Source organism: Aotus nancymaae, unplaced genomic scaffold (assembly GCF_030222135.1).
Source record: "Aotus nancymaae isolate 86718 unplaced genomic scaffold, 86718_ANA_hifiasm-v0.15.2.pri h1tg000004l, whole genome shotgun sequence".
Lineage (NCBI taxonomy): Eukaryota > Metazoa > Chordata > Mammalia > Primates > Aotidae > Aotus > Aotus nancymaae.
Window position 1 is genome coordinate 11,147,124 of NW_026988415.1, and position 21,984 is coordinate 11,169,107.

The window sequence follows — 21,984 nt, forward strand, 5'->3', positions numbered from 1 at the left end:
GAATTCTAGTTGTTCTTTTATGCTTATTCTTCTATTTGAAACAATTAGGCAAGTGTAACTAGAGGGCTTTACTGTAATCAAATAACAGACATTAGTGCATGGTGATCATCTGCAATCACACGTTCCCATTAATTGTTGTGCAAATTGATATTTGGGGGAGGAATGAGGGGATGTAAGCTGCTTTGCTTTCCAAAGGGCCTCAGGAAAATGGGTCTATTGGGCATTGTTGAAGGGAAGTACATGATTAGCTGCCAGTGAGCCTATCCAGTCAAGTTTCTCTCCCCTTTTTAACTTTCTGAAAATGTTAAATCAGAGAAGAAATATTTTGGGTCTGGCGTTCACATATGTTTCTTGAAAAGATAGAAAAAATACTAGATAATTCATGTGTTGTGCCCTATTAACAGCAATATACCAAATTCATCAAGATCCCACTCTAAGTAATCATTTTAGGAGATACACAACACACACACATATATCAAGGTTCCATTTCTTACTGTAGAGCTCTAAATCATACAGTAGGTTTTACTCTTTAGTTCCTACATATGCGCAGCTTCTGCCTTTGGTTGTCTTATAACTCTGACTGATATACATGGCATTTCTGTGTACTACTGATGATATTGAAAGACCATTAAAGAACATAGCCTGATAACAGGAATCTGTATTTAGCCAGATTACAATAGAGAGGTAAGTCAAATAAAGGTAAGTATTGTCATAACATGATGCATACACATGGAAAGTATTTCGGTAGAAATAGCAAGTCAGTAGAGCTGGGATCTGCTTCTGATGCTGAGAGCGACCAGGAGCTAGTGAGTTAGCTTAGCTTTGTCACTGAGGATATTATGGGGTATAAGCCATCATGAAACAAGAAGGTTTAATGATTAAACTGATATATCATGAAGACCAGCCATCCGAACTTATTCTTTGTTCTTTAAAACCAAGCCATTTTATTGGTATTGTTTAATTATTTTAAATGTGTAAAACAAGAATATAAGTTGTCTTTTTCAACTATCTCTCATATACGTAATATTTCCTTAATAGGTATTCCTGGTACTATGTCTATATTTTTCTTTTCTTATTTTTATTAACTTTTATTATTTTCAGCATATTTTCTCATTTAGTTTAATTGGATTGAATTGAATATTTTTATTCTGACATAGTAAACAATTTATGATAAATCAGATCACATTTGTCCAGATATATCCATTTTTTGAAAACATATGTTTGATATACATTTAACCTTATCTTATGTAGATTTATTACAGTGATAAATGTCGTTCAATAAAATCTCATCATGAGGAAATCAGCGATTATAAATTATGTATTTTCCCTTGAAAAGGAAAAGATGATAGACATTTTATGGCAGTAGTTTTATTATATCTGTCCTGGGTGCAAGGAAGGACATTTTAAAAGACTAGATTTCTCTTTCTCTTCAAACTTGCAGTAGCATTATCAGTTCAACATGTTGCCTTTTCAATCTACATTAATACATACTTTTATTAATTATTCTCTTTTGAGAAATTGACCTTAGCCCAACTGATGAAGAAGCATGGCTTCAGTGTTGCCTTCAGCAAACACTGAGTGCCAGCTAAGTGAAGGGGTCTGAGGAAGTGCCCTTCAAAGTAGAAGGTGTTTGATGCAGACACAACAGAGAACAAACAAGAAACAGGCATTTCTATGTTTTAAAAGCTTCTTCAAAACTTTCACTGAAATGGAAGATTTTAGGTATTTAATGAATGTGTTTTAACACATAAATGAAGACAATTGTTTTCTTCTTATATTTGTAATATTTTTATCCTGATCAAAATAATACCTTAAATCCATGAGGAAAGATACCAGATATAGAGAGACAAAAGTACATAGGAAGATATTTATTTGGTTTAAGCTCACACCTGATATAATTTCTTTGCATTTTTATCTGGGCACACTGTCCCTTTAGACATATTTTAAACCAAACCAGTTTATGATCTATCTTGAATGTTTAAAGAAATGAAAAGATCACATTAGTATTATCAGTCAGTCTCTAGATTTGCTACTCTCGTCAAGTTTTTATTTTGGGGTGATGATTTTTGTTTTTTAATCAGGCTTCATAGAAATTTATAGTACTTAATGAAAAACACATAGTACTGCTATATAGTTAATACCATTATTCTAGATTAAATAATCACAGGAATTGATTGCTGATGTTTTTTGCTTCTTTTCCTCCTTCTGTCATCTGATGTTTGAAATTTAGACATTTCATTGCTCATTAAAACCTGAGTCAGAGAGTGATTGGAGAACAAGGTGAAAATCAAGTCAGTTTTTTTTTATCTCTCTCTGTTTCTTTCTTCTGCTTGTTATAAGCTGCATAAGAGAACTAAGAAAGTTCAGAATATTATTAAAAAACATGAAGTTCTATAAATAATTATTCTCTGTCATTTATTACTATGACTAAACTAGGTTTCAAACATATACTGATAATATAGTTGTCAAGTGGTATATAGCGATATGGCTTTTAAACCAACCCCATATGGAGGTTTTGGTCTAGTTTTTAAGATCCCAGAATTTTTCAACTATGAGCTTTTATGTAAATGGGATTGTGATCTCTTACTTTTAAAAAACATAGTATCATATTTTCACTATACAGATTGCTATCAATCCACAAATGGGTGTTGAACACCTGCTGTGAACAAGACATCGTCAACAGAAAGGGATATGACATACACATGACATGCTCAGAGATGGCAAACTTCTTGCCTGTGCATTGCATTGTCAAATATAGCATGAGATCTTGGCTTGCAATCTGTGCAATTACTTTCCTTTACCTCGCATAACAGAAGGGCACAGCTTTTAATTTGATGAGTATTGAATGAAGTGCCATCAGTGGCATGTGGTAGGAACACTTGTCTTTTGAACTGTACAATATGTCCTAGCTCCTCTTTGGTAACACCCCGGTTTTAAAGGAATGATACATTGTAGGCTCACCAAGGAATATTTAGTTCTTCATTAGTATTTCTCATCCATATTACCCCACCTACTGCAGGAGAATATATATGCACAGTGATAAGCGATCCCGGAAAAACTATTCTTACCCACAGGGTGACTCCTTTACATTCTCGTACACAGAAACCATAACAGACTGATTTATCATCCTCAATAAACTTACAAAACAAGGCAAAAATCATCAACATTGCTCTACGACTCCTGAGAGAAAGGTGCACAGGCTATTTTCAAAAGATGTGTGTGGCAAGCACTACGTTTCAAAAATGTACTGTTTTATTTTTATTCGGAGTGTGGGAGGGAGTAGACAGCTGGTAGTGGGAGGACACCCACTAGTTGTCTCCAGTGAGTGGTGTGTGGTTGTGAGGAAAGCCTGGGTGTAAGTTTCACGCAGTCAAATCTTCAAATGGAGAAATGAAGTCCTCACTGGCACCAACTGGCTGCCCACTTGCAACTATTTTGCTAAAATAATAATAATAAAATAATAAAATACATGTCTTTCAAGTTCATTATTTTTATTTCTATGTCCTTTGCTCTTGGAGACTAAAAGCTAGGAGCTCTCTCAACTCTTATCTTGGAAAATGTTGGTCCTTTAAGAAATACTACTCTTAAACATAGAACTACAAAATAACATTTTCTTTTTACAAGACCTGGATTTATTTTGGAGTTTTTGTATAGGGAATAACAAATAATTTAGATGAGGGCATTGGACTCTTCTAAAAGTCTAGGACTCTCCCCAACAGGTAGATTTTAAATGGGACTGTGAGAATTTCGACTTGTTATCTTAGGGAGCAGTTTAAAACCTTAATTTGTTGAGGATGACACTATTTAATGTACAGAACAATTCTTGGGACTATATCTTTCCAGAATCATCAAGATTTCCCACCTTCAACACTGTAAAAACCATGGAATTGTGACCAAAGCCTTCTATTTTCTCCAGGCTGTTAGATAATATGTAGTTCCAGTTCCAGTTATCTGGCTGCAACCATGAAATTAAATACGCTAAAAGGTAGAATGAGATCCTATCTATCTGCCTTGATGTGTGTGTGTGTGTGTGTAGGTGTATGGGTGTGTATTTGTATGTATGTATACATAAAGAGATGTATACGCATATCCTCACCAACCACACACTACTTTTGGAGGACCAGACAGTCCTGCTGGAAACATTGAAAAGTTATGAATTTCACAATTGTGACATCATTTTCATGTTCTTTTTTTAATTTCAGCTCTGTTTAACCTCATCCCTGTGGGTCTGCGAGTGGTGGCTATCCAAGGAGTTCAAACCAAGCTGTACTTGGCAATGAACAGTGAGGGATACTTGTACACCTCGGTAAGCCTTCGACTATATGCATGTTTTGACTATTTTACTTTTCATCTGATATGAAAGAAAATGTGTTTCATATGTGTTATCATTATAGATTTCTGTGATGAGAGGAAGAATGTTGATGGAAATATTCAATTGAAAGGACAGATTAACTTTCTGTGAAAAATATATCTATTACTAATCAATTATTTGAAGCAAGCATTTTAGTATATAATCAAAGATTCACTGAACATTTTTTAATACAGTGTCATTTGGGTCATTTTATGTAGCATATAATGGTCTGTCTTGCTGCCTTGCTTTGCAGCTGTGGGAAGCAAAGTCATTTCTTTAACTCAGTTGAACGTATATTTATCCAGGTTTACTCCTAGAAAAAATAATGAGCTGTCTGCCTCAGATCAACTCGCAAATCAGTTTTAGAAGGGTTTTTCTAGAATAGAGTTCTGTTTCTTATCCTCAGTTTGATTAGAACAGGATTCCTGATTGCTTCTCTTTTAAATATAAGCACAATTTAACCTTTCCTTTCCTACAAATTCTTGCTTGTCTTTTTCTTATAACTTTGGAGTGAACAGAATGAAAAATGGAACTTTTTACAGATGAATGTATAAACAATATAGACTACAATTCAATATGTAATATGGGGCCAAATTAAACTTTAAAAAAATGTTAGCATTTAGCTATAAGCAAAATGGTACAGTATTAGGCTTAGGATTTTATTTTTATTGGTAGATCTAGTTTCAGATAGGAGACTATTTGATATATGAATTTTTAATTTGATTTAATTTAATTTTTTTGAGATAGAGTCTTCCTCTGTGGTCCATATTTTTAGCAGAGACGGAGTTTTGCCATGTTGACCAGGCTTATCTTGATCTCCTGGTCTCATGTGATCCACCTGCCATAGCCTCCCAAAGTGCCAGGATTAGAGGCATGAGCCACCATGCTCAGCCTAATATATGAATATTTTTTAAATCTTTGTTTTGAATTCATGTATTTTAATAAAGGAAAAGAATGTTTAAAATGGAGAAAATTGCTTGTTGAACTTCTTACTAGCAAGTCTTAAAGAAGGTTGTTAGTATGACTATAGAAATCTGTTCCTCAAACTGCAAGTGAAGCACTACCTTTTACGACTCTTGCTCGCTTGTTTCCTGAATTTCTTTCAAAGCCAGGTGTGCAGGAAGATTCTTGGCAGATATGGTGGAACCATGTCATAGCCCTGTTTTGCAGAGGCCAAGATGGGAAAGAGGTGGGAGAAGAGTAAGGCCACAGAGGGCCTGTTTATTTGGTAAATCAGGTAGTCTGTTTCATATTATGATAAAAATTATGAAAAAAAGATTATTATCAGCATATACCTCAAACCCTGGTCACTATCAGTATTCCTATCAGGCAATTTCATAAGTCTGATTGCTTAATAAATATAGGGGCTTTACTCTTTTTACTAAATGAAAAATGTGATTTTATGGCAAAGTTCATGAAATATGTCACTTTATTACTAGAGTGCTATTATAAAAGATGGGAAAGAGGATTTTATTTTAGATTTGTGTACTAAGATAAAATAATTTAATAATGAAAGGTTTTAAGTAATTTCCTTTAGATCAACAGACTGCCTCAACAGGACCAGATACAATGGTAGGTTTTTTAATAAAATAGATGCTTTCTGCAAATATTGTGAAGGCATGATAAGGAAATAGAATATACTGGGCATACTTTTGAGGAAGCACATGCCAGATATCATATGAAATAATTACTGCTAAATCATCCAGAATTTCACTGGCTTGCAATCACCATTAAATAATAAATTTTACAACAACACAATTGAAGAATGTACTTTGGAAATAATATTTAAGTAATAATGTGGAAAATTATTTAACTTGGCTTATATGCCAGGTGCCCCCACTCAAGAAAATTAGGGCATTCAGCATTACACTTAAGGAATCAATACTGAAAATGCATAGCCTACCACTCAAATTAACCATTATTTCAGCAAACTGGTAAATGTCAATGTGAGCTCATTTCTAAGAAAGGCTTCCCAGGGAAATGAGGACTAATAGTGAACTTCCTTTCCATGATGGATGGGCCAGTATACACCCAAATGTGGAACACCTCATATGTGTTTCCTATTAAGAAAAAAGAAGCCTTAAGTAAATATTTCCCATTACAGAAAAGGAACTCTGTTTTTGTTAAGGAGGAAATATGCCTGATTGATGGTCCTGGAGTTCATATAGAGAACGAATATCCAAATTAGTCTTCTCCAGGAAATAAATCAGAATCCTCTTTAGAATTTATTTTCCAGTTCTTCCAATTACTCCTTATTGATTGTGGCTGGGAATCCCTTCACCAAGTTGATCACCATACTCACTGGGTACTTCATTTTGTTGTCATCTTATTTAAAGTGTGATGTCCAGACTCTTATTTAGGATGCAGCTCTATCCTAATGACTTCAGCAACTTATATTGCTGAGACCAAAAGCTCAATGAAATATCATGTATCATCAAAAAGAGACAGCAACCAAAGAGGAAGGATCGCTCTTCTCTCTCATAAAACCATGGCACTTCTACTACAGAAATACTGTATGCAATTTTGCAAAGTACCTCTTAGCAAAGTGAAAATAGAATAGGACGATGACCTAAAGAGAAAGCAAAAGTAAGAAAAGGAAGTAAGGGGCTACTGATGTGGGCAAGTTAAAAAAATTAGGAAGTTATTGCAAATAATCTTGGTGAGGGATGACTACAGTCTGCCTAAAAAGTAGTTGCAGTGGGAATGGCTAAAAGGAGATGGATTGCTGAAATACTTTAGAGGTAGAATCATTAGGATTTGGTGGCTGATTGGATTTGGAAGGAAAGCAGGACTACTATATGTGGTTAAACATGTACGGCTGCCATTCACTGAACAGATGAGAATGAGGTGTCTTCAGGTAGAGATTTAAAAAAAATCTTCACAGTAGTGCTCAGTGGATTATCAAGGGTCATGAGGAAGAGGGAGAATTTTGCCTCTGACATCTGGGCTGATGATGAAACTGTTAACCAAATGGGAATAAAGGGAAAAACCAGATTTGAGGAAGATACCTGAGTATAGCTTTCAAGGGATATTTGAAAATATGGACCTAGTCCTTGAGAAAGGGACATGAACTAGAAATAAAACTTGGGAGTTACCACATGTAGGTAGCAGTCAATGCCATGGAAATAGTTATGAGAATGTGTAGCATAAGAAGAGGAGAGAGCTTGGCAAATAATATTAGAGAATAACAGCTTGGAAGTGACCAGCAGAGGAAGAATAACTAACTATGGCAGATATAATGGTATCGCAAAAGCTAAACGTGGAAAGAGTTTTAAGGAGAGTCAGCAATGTGAAATGTTTCATATGAAGGTTGTGGGTGATCTTAACAAAAGCAGTTTCAGTGGAATATTGGGAACAGAAGCCAGATTTTAGTGGCTTGAGGAGTGAATGGGAAGAGAGGAAGTAGAGGCTACAGGTATAGAATTTCTAAGGGAAGGCAGAGGTGGGTGTGCATTTAGGGAAGGACACAGGGTTAAGGAAGACTTTGAGGGTTCTCTGGTTAAGGATGTCACTTGAACATATTTGTTAAGTAAATGAAAGGAACAAATAGAAAGGGAGTGATTAAACACATAAGAAATGGTATTCTTTATGGAGTGGAGCTGCAGAAGAGATGAAAGGGTGATGGAATTAAGTGAAAGAATTAGATTCATCTTGAAAAGAAGGGACACTGAATCTCTAATAGGAGGCAAAGAGATGAGGACAGATACAGACACAGGTTTATTGAGTCTGCAAGTAATAGACCAGGAAGTAGAAGAATTTTCTACCAGACTATCTGCATTTTTCCATTAAAGTAGAATAAGAGGTCATCTACTGAAAGTCAGAGGTATGGGGGTACCCATAGGTAAAGAAGGACGAGAACAACTGTTTTGGGCAAGGGGAATGGAAACAGTCTAATAAACAGGAGTAGGTAAGCTAAGGCCATGGGTGAAATCCAACCCACTATCTGTTTATGAAAATAAAGATTTATTGGAACGTAGCCACACCCATTCATTTACTTATTGTCTGTGGCTGCTTTTGCACGGCAACAGCAGAGCTGAATAGTTGCAAGAGGCCTTATGGCCCACAAAGCCTAAATTATTTACCAAATAACTTGTCCCTTTACTTCCCAGAAAGTTTGCTGACCCATAGATTGTAATCAGATAATGATTCTCAGTCTTAGGTACCCATCAGAATTATCTGGAGACCTTTAAAAAATTCCATTCTCTGTGCTACACTTGGACCAATTATATCAAAATATCCAAGGGTGGGATCTATGCATGAATATTTTCAGAAGCTCCCTGGCTAATGCTGATGAAAACCACTGATCTGGGCTTAATAAAAATGATTGTTGAATGACACTGAGGCACTGAGGACCCACCACTGAAGTCAGAAACCATGAGTTTATATACACTTTATCCTTTATTCCAAATTTCTGATGCCAGTGTTTTTCTGCTCTTGCAACAAATTGCCTTTACAAGGACTGTTTCTTAAGATGACAGAAAATGCTGATCCCTGGAAGAGCTTTCTTATTTTATCTCTTTATTCTACCTTCTTTTGCATTTCTACTTCTATATCCCTCAATTTTTTTGGGGGGGGATTCAACTTTACATTTTTTTACCATTTATTTTCTCCCTTTTGTCTCTATTAAATAAAGAAACAACACCTCCACATTGTTATTGGTACAGAGATAGCAGTTTACTTTCCATGATTAATCTTGGAATTCTTGCACTGCACCCTCCCTTCCCCTTTTTTTTCTTGTTGCCATGGGGGACAGACTTGATGTAGGCTCAAGTGGCAGTGCAAAACCATCTGTGGCACAGAGAATCATAATTAGCCATTATTTCATAACATATTTGCTTTTGTCCATGATATATGCTGAGTCTTTCTGGGACTGCAAGGAAATTGTTATTGTGCATAGAAAACTTTACCTTTGGTTTTTCTTTAGCAATAATAGGGAGTTGTATACAAGCTTTTGAGAGTCCCTCAAAACTTCACAGTATGAATATTTAATAGCATAAGGCTATTTGTAATAAGTGTTTTAAAACTGCTTGAAATAAATAATGATTAACTATAGAAAGTCAAGAGTCTTAAATACAAAAAAATTTTTAGTGTTCTATATCTAAATTTAATACAAAAGAAATAATAGATATTAGAAACACGATAACAAAAACTCAAAGTTAAAACAAAAGCAGTTTTTTAGATTTGGAATGTTCTAGAACTCACTAGCAGCAGCTCTCTCCATGTAATTACTCATGTTTCAAAAAAACCTACTTTTCCTTTTTCATAATACACAGTGTTTGCTTGGGTTGAGGCTGGAGCAGACAAAACGTATAGACAAGTAGAAATTCTTTGACAAGCCTTTTTCATTCATGCGTTTCCAGGGAAAACTTGTAGGAGTGATTTTACTGTCATGTTTTGTAGTCCTGGGACTACCACAGCAAACTAGATGCAAGAGCAGAAAGCAGTCCTCTTTCTGACAGTCAGCTTGATGCCATGGGAATGAGACAGCTTGTGTTACTGATCCCAACGGCTCAGTCAGGCTTGCAATCTGAATAAAAGGAACATATTTTTCTTCTCTACTGGATTATTTCTACATATCTTAAATTTACCATTTCTTCTCTCATTACACAGAGTTGTTCTTATGTATCACTCACAACATCTAATAATGCAATCTCTTTTGAAGGAATCACTATCAGAAATAGTGAAAAATGAAACAATACCAGCCCTTTAGCAGTTGTGACACCTTAGCTTCACTTGTTTTATTCTTTCACAATGTAGATTTGCTTTCTTTTAAGAATGTTATGTGCCTGAGTTAATATTTAGATTATATTTAATGCATTTACCTTAGTTTTTAAAATTTTATAATTTTTCAACACAATAAAAATTTTTGGCCATTGTAAGATCAGGAATTACTGTTTTAAACAAACTAAATATGAGAAATATAAATATTAAATGGAAAAATTTTCATTTGACCATGCTAAATATGTTACTTTTAGAGAGATGCATTTGATCATTTGATTACTGAGGTGTATGATGTAGGAATACATGCATAAATATTCTTAGAATGCTTTTGCTGGTGAACAGGGAAAAGCCCGAGATGGCAGCCTGAGATGCAGCATTTACTATAGATAATTCAATTAGTAAGTGTTTTGTCATTTTCCTTGTTCTCAAAGACACTACTAACATTGACTTTGTCAGTCATGTTAACATTCTTGGTAACTTCAAAATCCCTGTAGATGACCCATCCGATGAAACTGGTCCTTTTTAGCTGTAAGGATATTTTTCTATTCCTCAACCTTATCAATCTCATGGCCATACTCATGGACCTTTACGTATTCCAGACTATTGACCACTTTTCCATTACTTATTACCTCCTTCTTTTTTTTAAAAAAAGACAGCTTTAATGAGATATAGTTCACAGATCATAAATTCATCCATTTAAAGTGTTACAATTCAGTTGTTTTAGTATATTTCACAGGGCTGTCCAACCATCACCACTGTTTAATTCTAGAATATTTTCATTACCCTAAATAAGAAATTATACCAATTAGTAGACACACCTCATCCCTTTCCCCAGTCTCAGGCAAGCACTAGTTTACTTTGTCTCTCTATGGATTTGTCCATTTGGAACATTTCATACAAAAGGAATACAATATATGGCCCTTTATGACTGGCTTCTTACAGTTATCATAAAGTTTAAAAGACTTACATATGTTGTAGCATGTATCAGTACTTCATTCCATCTGATGGCTGAGTAATCGTCCATTGTATGTTATTACATTGGTTCATTCATTGTCTCTTGACGGACATTTGGATTGTTTCCCCAGATACCTGCATAGCTGCTTCCTTATCTTTGTTCACATTTGAACTGGAATGACATTCTTTAGAAAGGCCATCTCTGACCACATTAACTAAAGCAGTACATTCACTGTTTGTATTATCCGCATTCATCTTCTTCAAGGCCTTATCATTATTTAAAATTATTATTTTGTGTGTTTACTTTTCATCTTCTCCAACTAGAATTTAACATGTTGACAGCATATATTTTATTTTTCTTATTCACTACTGCATTCCCAGTGCCCTGATTAATGCATGCTGTTGTTTTCTCAATACATATTCACTGACTTTGTTGTATTCAAAAGGGAAAGATAATATGTACTTATAAGTCCGATTTGAGTTGCTTTGCTTAATTTTTTTATTTGGAAATAACTTCAAACTCATAGAAAGTTTGCAAGCATAACACTATTACAAATAGCTCCATATATCCTATCCTCCAATTCATTTTGCTCCATTTGCTTTATCATTTGTTCTTTCTTTCTCACACACACACAGTTTTCTGAGCCATTTGAGAGTATGTTGTACCCTGGCACTTTACACCTATTTCCTAAGAATAGGGATATTCTCTTACACACTGACAGTAATGAACTGCAGTAAATTTAACACTAATACAGTATTTTATCTAATCTGTCCATATTCCAATTTTTTAAATGACAAATATGTTCAGTTTTCCCTTCAGTAGAGAATCTAGTCTAGGGTCACTTACAGCATTGGCATGTCTCCTTAGTCTCTTTTAATCTAGAACATTTCCAGAGACTTTCTTTGTGTTTTATGACATTGGAATTTTTGAAGAGAAGAGCCACTTTCTAATTTTAAAGTAAGCATTCACAATTTTGGGGTTGCTTGATGGTTTTTCTTAATTCAATTGAGATTAAGCATTTCTGGCCAAAGTGCATAGGTGATAGTATGTCCTTCTTAGGGTTTCACATCTGGAGGTATGCAATATCCATTTGCCCCTCGTTGGACGTTAATTTTGATGATACAATCAAGGTGTTGTCTGATTTCCCCTTGTATAGCTCTTGGTTTTCTGGGTTTGTGTGTGTGTGTATGTGTGTGAGTGTGTGTATATTTTTTGCAACTAGTAAATAATCCATTGGGAGACACTTTGACACCATGTAAATATCTTGCTTCTAAGAGCCCAGTTTTTAGTATTATGTTTTCAGTAATCCCAAACCTCTTTAGAAAGGTAAAGTAATTAGTCCATAAGTTGAGAAATGACCAGTGATTCCTAGATATGTCATATAAGTTTACTGATAGCTAAACTAAGGTAGAAAAAGATTAATATATATTTCCAAAAAAATAAATGTCATAAAAAATACGATCTGACAGCAATTTCTGGATTTTCTAGTCACTGGGCTTAGATACAATTAATGGGAGGGTTGTTTGCATTGTTCAGGTGCAAGAAAATCGATTCTGATATATGTTTTAATTTTATACTATGAGTAGGGGATTGGTTCATGTTAAGATACCTCAGATGTTTAGTATGTTTACCTGTCAACTGTACACTTACGCTTTTCCTGATTTGTTAACATCCTGTGATCTTAATATGTGACAATCGAAGACCTAATTTTCAATGGGATGGCTTTGCATCTTTAGCTCTTATTCTAATACAGAAAGGATGTCAAACTTTAGATGAACTTATTGATCAATTTACAGTGATGAATGTACTTCTAGCAAATATTTATAGCATGTAAAATGTTTGAATTATGTCAGATGGCATATCAGCAAGTATATCTAAATTCTAGGGTTACTTTTTAGAGGCTTTCAAATCTAAGAATTAAATGGAAACCTTTGTTTAATCATGAAAACTCTTTAAGGAAGTGATATGGACTCAATTATGGAAGGAAATAGATTTAAAATAAACACAAGCAGTATCCTATCCAATGTTGAAGAAAATGATCATTATCAAATAAAAATAAAAAGCACAGGCACAAAGGTATTCTAATTTCTCATTACAACTTTTGCTTATTGGTATACTTCAGTTAATTAACAAATTGTTGAATTTGATTTATTTAATTTAAAATTGGAAAAGTATTTACTATCAAAACTTAAATTCCTAATTTTCATGCATAGTATAGATTTCATAAACTTTTTTGAAGAATTAATTTTTATGGGATTAAATATTTCTAATGAGTGTTTTCCATTCACACTAATGGTTTGTATGGGTAATTATACAAATACACATATATTTCTGAATGCTATCAGTAGGAATGGAAAATATAGAAAATTAAATTTTTATAGGAAAAAAGCAGAGAAAATAAGCCATTTTTATTTGTTACTAAATGGTCTTCTAGCTCAAAGAGTTAGATATTATGATTTGAAGAGGTGTCCAGTTATTGAGCTGGTGTTAAGATAGAAGTCTTTAAATTCATTGCAGTGAAAAATATACAGAAGTAGCAGTATTCATTTTAGATTTTACTTCAAAACCCAAGTAAATCAGCAGAATTTTCAAGACCAAAGTACATTTCCCACATCACAGATTATTTCACATGTTTATTATTCTCTGCAGTTTAATGTAAGTTTCACTAAAATATGAAAGAAAATCTAACTTGGCATTATTTGAATATGAAATTGCATAAATCTGGTTGCTTGTACCTTCAAAGTCAACTATTTTCTCCTTGTGGACTCTAAAAAATAACAAAAGCGGGTAAATTATTTGGGGTGACAGTCTACTGTTTTAGGTGTAAGAATGACTGAGGATGGTACTTTCTGAGAAATCAGGGAGACAGTATTGCTTGTAGCTAAAGAGAATGAGATTTGCTCTGTATTCTATTTTTGAGGCTAAGTTAAAAAAATATCCAAATTAGAGGTCATGGAGCACATATTTAACAGAGTGTTTCATGGTTTTAACTCTGAAGCTAAATTCACATTTGTGGGAAAAAGCCAGACTCTTTGAAGCTAAACAATAAAATAATTGGCAACAGTGACTAACAGGAATTTTAGCAAGTAAAGCCAGATGTAAGGGGATTTACACACACACACACACACACAGACACACACACACACAAGAAAGACAAATGGAAAAAAGTAATCTTATATTCATTGCTCTGTTGCTATAACGGCACTAGATATTTTGGAATTCCTAAAATAATTCTAAGTTTTAAATACATAACCTACACTGAACATTTGGAGATTGCTCTAGCGACATATTTGGTAATGCTAAATAGCTTTATGAAAGAGAGCAAATATGACTTTTTAGCTTTATTTTATGTGATTATCCAGTGATTCTCATGTCTTGGTGAGGACCACGGTTTCCAGTCTCTTTCTCCTTGTTTGTATCATTTTAATCTACAACATGATAGAAAAAAAAGGACAGCTCATCAAGATATTTTTCCCCATGAACTTTGTGCATTGAAATAATTTGCTATGCTCATTAATTAGTAACTGATTTGTTTTATCTCTACTTCCTCCTTATTCATAGAGCAGCCTAGCAAAATTATATTTGTAATGCACATTTATTGAAATAATTAATAGATATATGTATAATAAAACATAAAGGCTGATGATATTATTTCTGTCAGGCCTATTGAATATTTTAAATAAGTTACAGAGGCCAATTATAAACTTTCGTGGGTCCTATAAAGTGTTAACATTTTAAAATTACATAAGAAAGTGAATTACTGAGACATAAAAAAAATTGGAAGCTACAACACTAGTTTCAATAATTACACCACTTAAAGGGAATTGTGACTTCTGAACAGGGAAATTTTAAATGAAAGCATTTTCTGATCATTATAATAGCTGTAACCAAGGTTAATAACTGGCAAGGCCCTGAATAATACATTTAATATGTTTTGTCCATGCTGAATGTGTGAATAAATACCACATCTATACTAACATTCTGATAAAGTTATTCATCAGATACTCTGATGCTAACTACTTTTGACAGTTCTGGAAATAGAACTACTGTGAAAGCCTCAATTGATTTCTTGGATGGATTTTGTATATAGCCAGCAGCCATAATATATAACATTTCCTTTTAAAAGGCCTCAGATGTGTATAGGAATTCTAGCATATCATATAACAAAAGTAGTTAAAATTAGGTATGATATTCATTTTTATTCAAGAAAAAATATTGTATAAAGATTTGGAAGAATCAAATGTAAATAACAACTCGAAAGTATTATAACTTAGTCTGTAATAATACAAAGGATGAAAAATATCTGATACAAAGAAGATGTGAATCATTCCATAATACTTTCATAGTTGTCAATGAGATACCAGGAAATGACAGTCATAGCTTTCAGAAATGAAATTCGAACAGGTAAAACTTCATTGTATGTAGTAAATAGTATAACAAAAAAGCCTGTGCGTAACAAATCTATTGCTATCCTGGCCACAAAATCATGAAGGCAACAATAACAAAAGTCCTCTTTAGAGTGCTTGGTTGTCAATTTGATTAAAGCCTTCTTAAAAATGTTTAAAGTATTCCCTGGTTCCTTCCCGTGTCATGACAATGATTCACCGTAATAAACGTGTGCAGTGCTATTTGCACTGAGGAAGATAGAGCCTGTGGGAGACCTGAAGCTGAGAGCTTTTATATTGTATCATAACCTTTGAAGTAGAAATTTCCTGAAAACTTCCTTCATTGCTCTTCAAGTCTCAGAGAGCCCAGCTGCACATCTAATCTCCCAGAGAAGCTGAAGCATAAAATGGTCCAGGAGCTTTGTCAACCAATTGATTAGCATATACCTGTTGAAGATCCATAAGGTACTAGTCACCCCAAACCATGATCATGTTGATCCATTCATACTGTCAATGTCTGGAATTTATAGTGTACATAAGGAGATTCGTCCTAAATTCAGATCTGTAATTGTTAATAGTTGATCTACTACAGGATCAGCATAAACTGTTTCATCCCGACTTCTGCAGCTTGGCAATGCTATTTTTAGTCCAGAACTCACTGTAAGAAGATTCCATATAGGGAAACAATTTGAATGCCTTGGGGATGGGGGTGGGTGAGAGTGCATCATTATGGAAATTTACCAGTTATATCAAACAATATATAGTTTTGCTTGGCACCACAGACTTTAGCAGATCACGCTAGGATCATGCTTATATGCCATGAGGACGTAAAATTGAGTACACTGGAAAATGGTTTTCAGTTATATCAAGAAATGATATAGGATAAAGTACTTTAAAATTTTTATATGTGTGACTAAAAAAAAAAAAAAAAAAAGGCTCCCACTTGCCCAGCACAAGTGGATTACAGTAGATTCAACCAACCAAAGCTTTTAGATATATCAGAGTCCACCTCGCATTTTTGGCCAGTGACACAGTGATATATTCCCTCCGTTTTTCTATAATTTCAAGTTGCAATAGTAGACATAACAAAGAGAAACAATGCTGACCTATAGACAGAGATACAACTTCCTGAAGCTATAACATGCAAGATACATTAACATCTGGTATTTTGAGGAACAGAAAGTGCTTATTTCCAAAAAAGAAAAAGAAAAAGAGTTATCATTTTCTACTATTGACTTTCATTAGTGATGAGGAAACAGCAAAGTTTTGACCCTTTATCTCCTCCTTCTTTGAGATTCCTGTTACTCATTTACCCCATCCCTGTGATTAGATGGGTGGTTAACACTAGAAGCAATAATTGGATACAAAACATATTTATAAAACCTCTTCATTACATTTATATTCCTCTTATCTTTACCCAGTAAGGGAAGCGACCAGACCAACTCATTATTTTTCTCTGTACTGCTCTAGTCCAAAAAGAATTATTTACTTGAACAAAAAATTTCTGTTTTCAGTAGGGCTGTCAAAAAATCAAAGCTCATGTACATCACAAGGGTATTTCAGTCAAACAATTATTAAAATATCACATAAGAAAATACACTCAACAGACACTTTAAGTGCTAATATCTCTGATCAAGGCATGAGACTTTTTTAAACAAATAATTAAACTTGAAAATAGGGGGTCAGCAGAACCATGATGGGTGGTTTTGCTGAGTTATTTTCTTTGCTGTGGTCCTTGGCCTCAAATATCCTCATGGAGGGCAAACAAAACAGCATTTTATTTCATGTTCTCTTTTCCGGTAGCCTACTTACTTGAGGTATGCTTTCTCTTCAGATTTTGAGTTGAGACTTTTTTCTTCTGTATAACTCATCCTTATGCCTCCTCTGCTCGGCGGCAGCTGTCTTGAACCTCAGAAGCCTTGGGGAGAAATAGGAGTTTCAGCATCAAGAGAGGTGTTTGGTTTGTTTTGGTTCATTTGTTTTTCAGTATCTATAACACATTCTAGTGATGCTAATTTGTTTGCATGAACCACTCATGGTCCTTGCTGTCAGAGGCAAAGGCTCTGCCTCTTGGGGCTTGAGTGTAGGTGTAGACCCATGGAGAAAGTTGTTTTGCAACAAGCTTCGTGGATAGTAGTGTTGCTTTGTAATGGTGTAAAATCAAGACATTCAAAAGATGCTAGCAGATAGATGAGAGATAATACTAGTAAAGAAATAAGAGTTCCGGAAATGTAAAACAATTCTGAATTATTTCAGACCTAGTTACCTTTCCTTTTTGGCAGTCAGGACACCATTCTTGGGAGTTTCAGGAAATCAAAATGAAAATGAAAGGCAGTTTATTCCACAAGGTTTTTAGTATTCTCTGAAATTCTAACTAGCTTCTGCCCTCAGGGTTCAACAGTGTGAGAGCTTCTGGTCCAGATGCCCAGTAATCTCTGTATCACCTCTGTAGTAAGAAATACACTATAAGATGGAGGAAATTCAATTATTTAGTAGAGGAGACTTTATGATGGCAGATATTTTCAAAGATGCTTATCGTTGCTTTTCTCTCCATCTGTGCTAATATTCACATGCATACCTAGGTAAATAGGCTTTAAATACTTCAATTTCATACTCAAAAAATGCTATTGTTCATTTAGCATTTTTCTATTAGAATATTTGAAAAAATATTTTTTATGGTAAATATAGAAGCATTTGAGCAATCTTTTTATATGGTCAGTTTTCCATTTTGAAGGGGAAACACTTGTCCTTCTTGTCAGAATTATTGTGAACTGCCTTAGTTTAAAAATTGGAACCAAAATGAGATTTGAATGTTACTGGGGTAGGTTGTTTTTCATAATTTTATTACTGATATATAATAATTGTACATATTTGGGGGATATATGTGGTATTTTACTACATGTATACAATGTGTAATTATCAAATCAGGGTAACTGGGACATCTGTCACTTCAAACATTTCCCTATTGTTTGTGTTGGGAATGTTTCAAATCTTTTCTTCCAGCTACTTTGAAATAATTTATAAATTTTTGTAAACTATAATTTCCCTACTGTACAATCAAATACTAGAATGTATTCCTTCTTTCTAACTGTATTTTTGTATCCATTAACCAACTTTCCTCCATTCCCACTCCCACCTACTTTTCCAAGACTCTGGTAACCATCATTGTACTGTCTATCTCCATAAGATCCAATTTTTTTAGTTCCCATATGTGAGTGAGAACATGAAGTTTTTGTCTTCCTGTGTCTGGCTTATTTCACTTAACATAATGCCCTCCATTTCCATCCATGTTGCTGCAAATGACATGATTTCATTCTTTTTTATGGCTGAATAATACTCCATTGTGTATTATGTACCCCATTTTCTTTATCCATTCATCTGTTGATGAACACTTAGGTTGATTCCATATCATGGCTATTGTGAATAGTGCTGCAGTAAACATGAGAGTACAGATATCTCTTTGATATGCTGATTTACTTTTTTAAGATGTATATACCTAGTAGTGGTATTGCTGGATCATATGGTAGTTCTATTTTTAGTATTTTGAGGAACCTCCATACTGTCTTCCATAATAGCTGTATTAATTTACATTCCCAGCAGTGTACAAGGATTCTCCTTTCTTCACATCCACACCAGCATCTGTTATTTTTTGTCTGTTTTATATTAGCCATTTTAACAGAGGTGAGATGATAGAGATGATATCTCATTATGATTTTGATTTGCATTTTCCTGATTAGTGATGTTAAGTGTATTTTTCATGTGTCTGTTGAAGAATTGTCTTCTTTTGAGAAATGCCTATTCAGATCTTTTGCCCATTTTGTGTGTGTGTGTGTATATATATTACACGCACATTAGTTAATTATTTCACATATTGTTCATCATGTTCCCATTTCTTTTTTACAAGCACAATAACACTTTCTTTTACAGAATGTTGCCAACATTTAATTTCTTAATGAATTAATGACTCTTTCATACATTATAAATAAGAATATAGTTCACCTAACCAAATGGCTAAACAGCATTTTAAAATATTTGTTGGAGCATTAGGGAAAAATTGATGCCAACCAGTATCAGTTTTGCACAAATAGTATTTTTTTCTCCTAGAATATAAGATTAACCTTTTTTCTTAAAAGTTAGCAGCAAGATGTTAAAGCACAATAATATTCTTCATAGGAAGTTTATCTAAGTGCAGCTATAGTATTTTTCCTTTTTATGAGATTTTATTGAACCTTTATTTGCTGTTACTGTAGTCACCCAACCTATTACCATCTCATCACAAACCAGCATTTCAGTATATTGAGAAAATTACTGTTTCACGAAGCCACATGCCATACTACTACAACAGAATACATTGTGGGTCAAAAGTTCATAGGTACTCTTGATAAAAAATAAATAAATAAATGTTCTCACTCTATATACGAGGATCTCATCTGAGGGAATTTGTAACATGCAAGAGAAACTTTGCTATAAAAATAGTTTCGATTTAAATTGCTTCTAGGATTCTAAGAGTAGCATTATAGAGACAGCTCAGTGTAATCATAATATTAAAATACACACTTTTAAGTATGACAGTTCATATGTTTAAAGCCCTATTGCCTGCATTATCTTACATCATATTATGTGCACTTGTCAAATGATCAAGGAAAACTGCTGTATTTGGATTGCTATTTTGTACTGTTGAATTAAATATGAAGTCCAAGTAAATATATTTGTAACAGTAAGTAAATAGTGATGATGTGCAATACATCATTTTGTCCATTTTTTTTTCATTTGTGACAGTTATTTTTTTATGGTGTAGGGTCACCCTGAAAGGGTTATTTCATTCTACAAGTTATAGATGAAGTACCTTTATTTGTTAGACAGTGCTGGTCAAGAAACCATTAATTGGCTTTCTTGCAAGATACAATAACTTTTCTTTTGTTGTTTGATGAGTCTCAATTTTGTACAGAATTCCCAAATTATTGCCTCTGGTATGATCTTGTGGCAGACTTGTATAGTTTCCAAAAGTCTTAGAAAGTTATTTTGCTATTGTGACATTACTAGTGGTCCCCAAGGCAATTATGCACCTTTAGTGGTCATCCCACTTAATTAAAGGTAGAAGTGTTGCTCTAGATAGTTTGATTATATTTCCTTGTGGTTGCTAAACGAAACATACTAGCTCAACAGTACTTCCTGCTTTTAATTGAAATTTTGTTTTGTAAGAATATTTAGTAGTTCATTTTACTTTCAGGTGTAACATTCTGAATTCAAATGAGATAAGATTTTTTTTTGGTTTGTTTTTCCTTTATTGTTTGATGTTCTCTGCAATTGTTCCCTTTCTTGAATTGTTTATGGAAGGACCCACTGCCTTCACATTTTTATTTAGCAAAAAATCTCTTGAGTAGAAGAGATTGGATTGCATGTCCTTGAGGCCACATACCTTTTTTGGGCTTCATTAAATCAATTATAAATATAGGTATTAGAGATAAGTAATATCAGGTAATATCAGGCTATTTTCTTGTGATGTTACAACCTCATAAAAAGACTGCAGAGGCATCACAGTGCCTCATTTTGTGTTCTTGAAGCACAATGTGTATAACATTTTTTCATATGTCCTTTATTTCCAAATGTTTCTTGCATGTAAATCTGATATTTCCCAAACTATATTTTAATCTATTTGAATATAAGCATGGTACCTTCTCCTTCATTTATATTTCCCACCACACCAAATTCATTACTAAGTACCCAGTAGCTATTTTACCAATATTTGCTAAATAAATGATAGAGAATTTTACTATTATAAGAGGCCAAAGACTGAGAAAAAAAAATGAGTGAGTTTTCTCTTTTACATAATAAAAGATGACTGAATCAAAATGATACACTTTAGTAAGGAGGTATTTGGAGGTTCAAATTATGTGTGTTTCACAATATGGCCATGAAGAATTAGAAATACAGGAATGCAGTTTCTAACCTCTGTTCAAATGAATGTATGAACTTGAGCAGCTCCCTTTCTTTGTCAGGTTCTCAATTACCTTAAATATCAAATGATAGTGTATGATATATTCCTTCGGCCTCTTAAGTCTATTTTGCAAGTAATAAATGCATTAACTTTGCATCCGTTATTAAATTTTTAATAAAATCTAAGCAATTACTTTATGTAGAATGTAGATCTAATGAGTGCTTTTTAGCGCTGGGTAGCCAAGGAATTATCTTTGAAATAGATGGGATATACATAGGGAAATCAGCAATTATTGCCTGCTTGTGATTACAACAGTAGACATAGGTTTCTAACAAATCTTTCATGATAGCATTCTTTTATTTTCCTCTGCCTTTCATTATTTGGTTTATTTATATAAAAGTAACAGAATTCCACTGGGGACATAACTGGATTTGACCAATAAAGGATGATTGTTTGTGCCTTCTAATTGCCTCCACTTAGATGGTCTTGCTCTTCATCCTGATGAACTATGGAAAATGTCACATTTCCTTGGCCTATGACTCATATAACAAATAAATGTGTGAATAGTGTCAAAATACAGCAATTTGCTGTATGTAAAGGGAGGTAGAAAGCTTTTGAAAATGGTAAGGTGTAT

At 33.8% G+C, this 21,984-nt stretch overlaps 1 protein-coding gene across 4 annotated transcripts in view; it reads left to right on the forward strand.

Moving 5' to 3' along the window:
• Positions 1-21,984, forward strand: part of FGF13 (fibroblast growth factor 13) — a 579,020-nt gene that overhangs the window by 507,086 nt on the left and 49,950 nt on the right. For all 4 annotated transcript variants that reach the window (XM_012472309.2, XM_064384169.1, XM_012472308.2 and 1 more), the window contains one exon: positions 4,203-4,306. In XM_012472309.2, the coding sequence (XP_012327732.1) occupies positions 4,203-4,306 (104 nt within the window). The remainder of the gene's footprint in view (positions 1-4,202; positions 4,307-21,984) is intronic.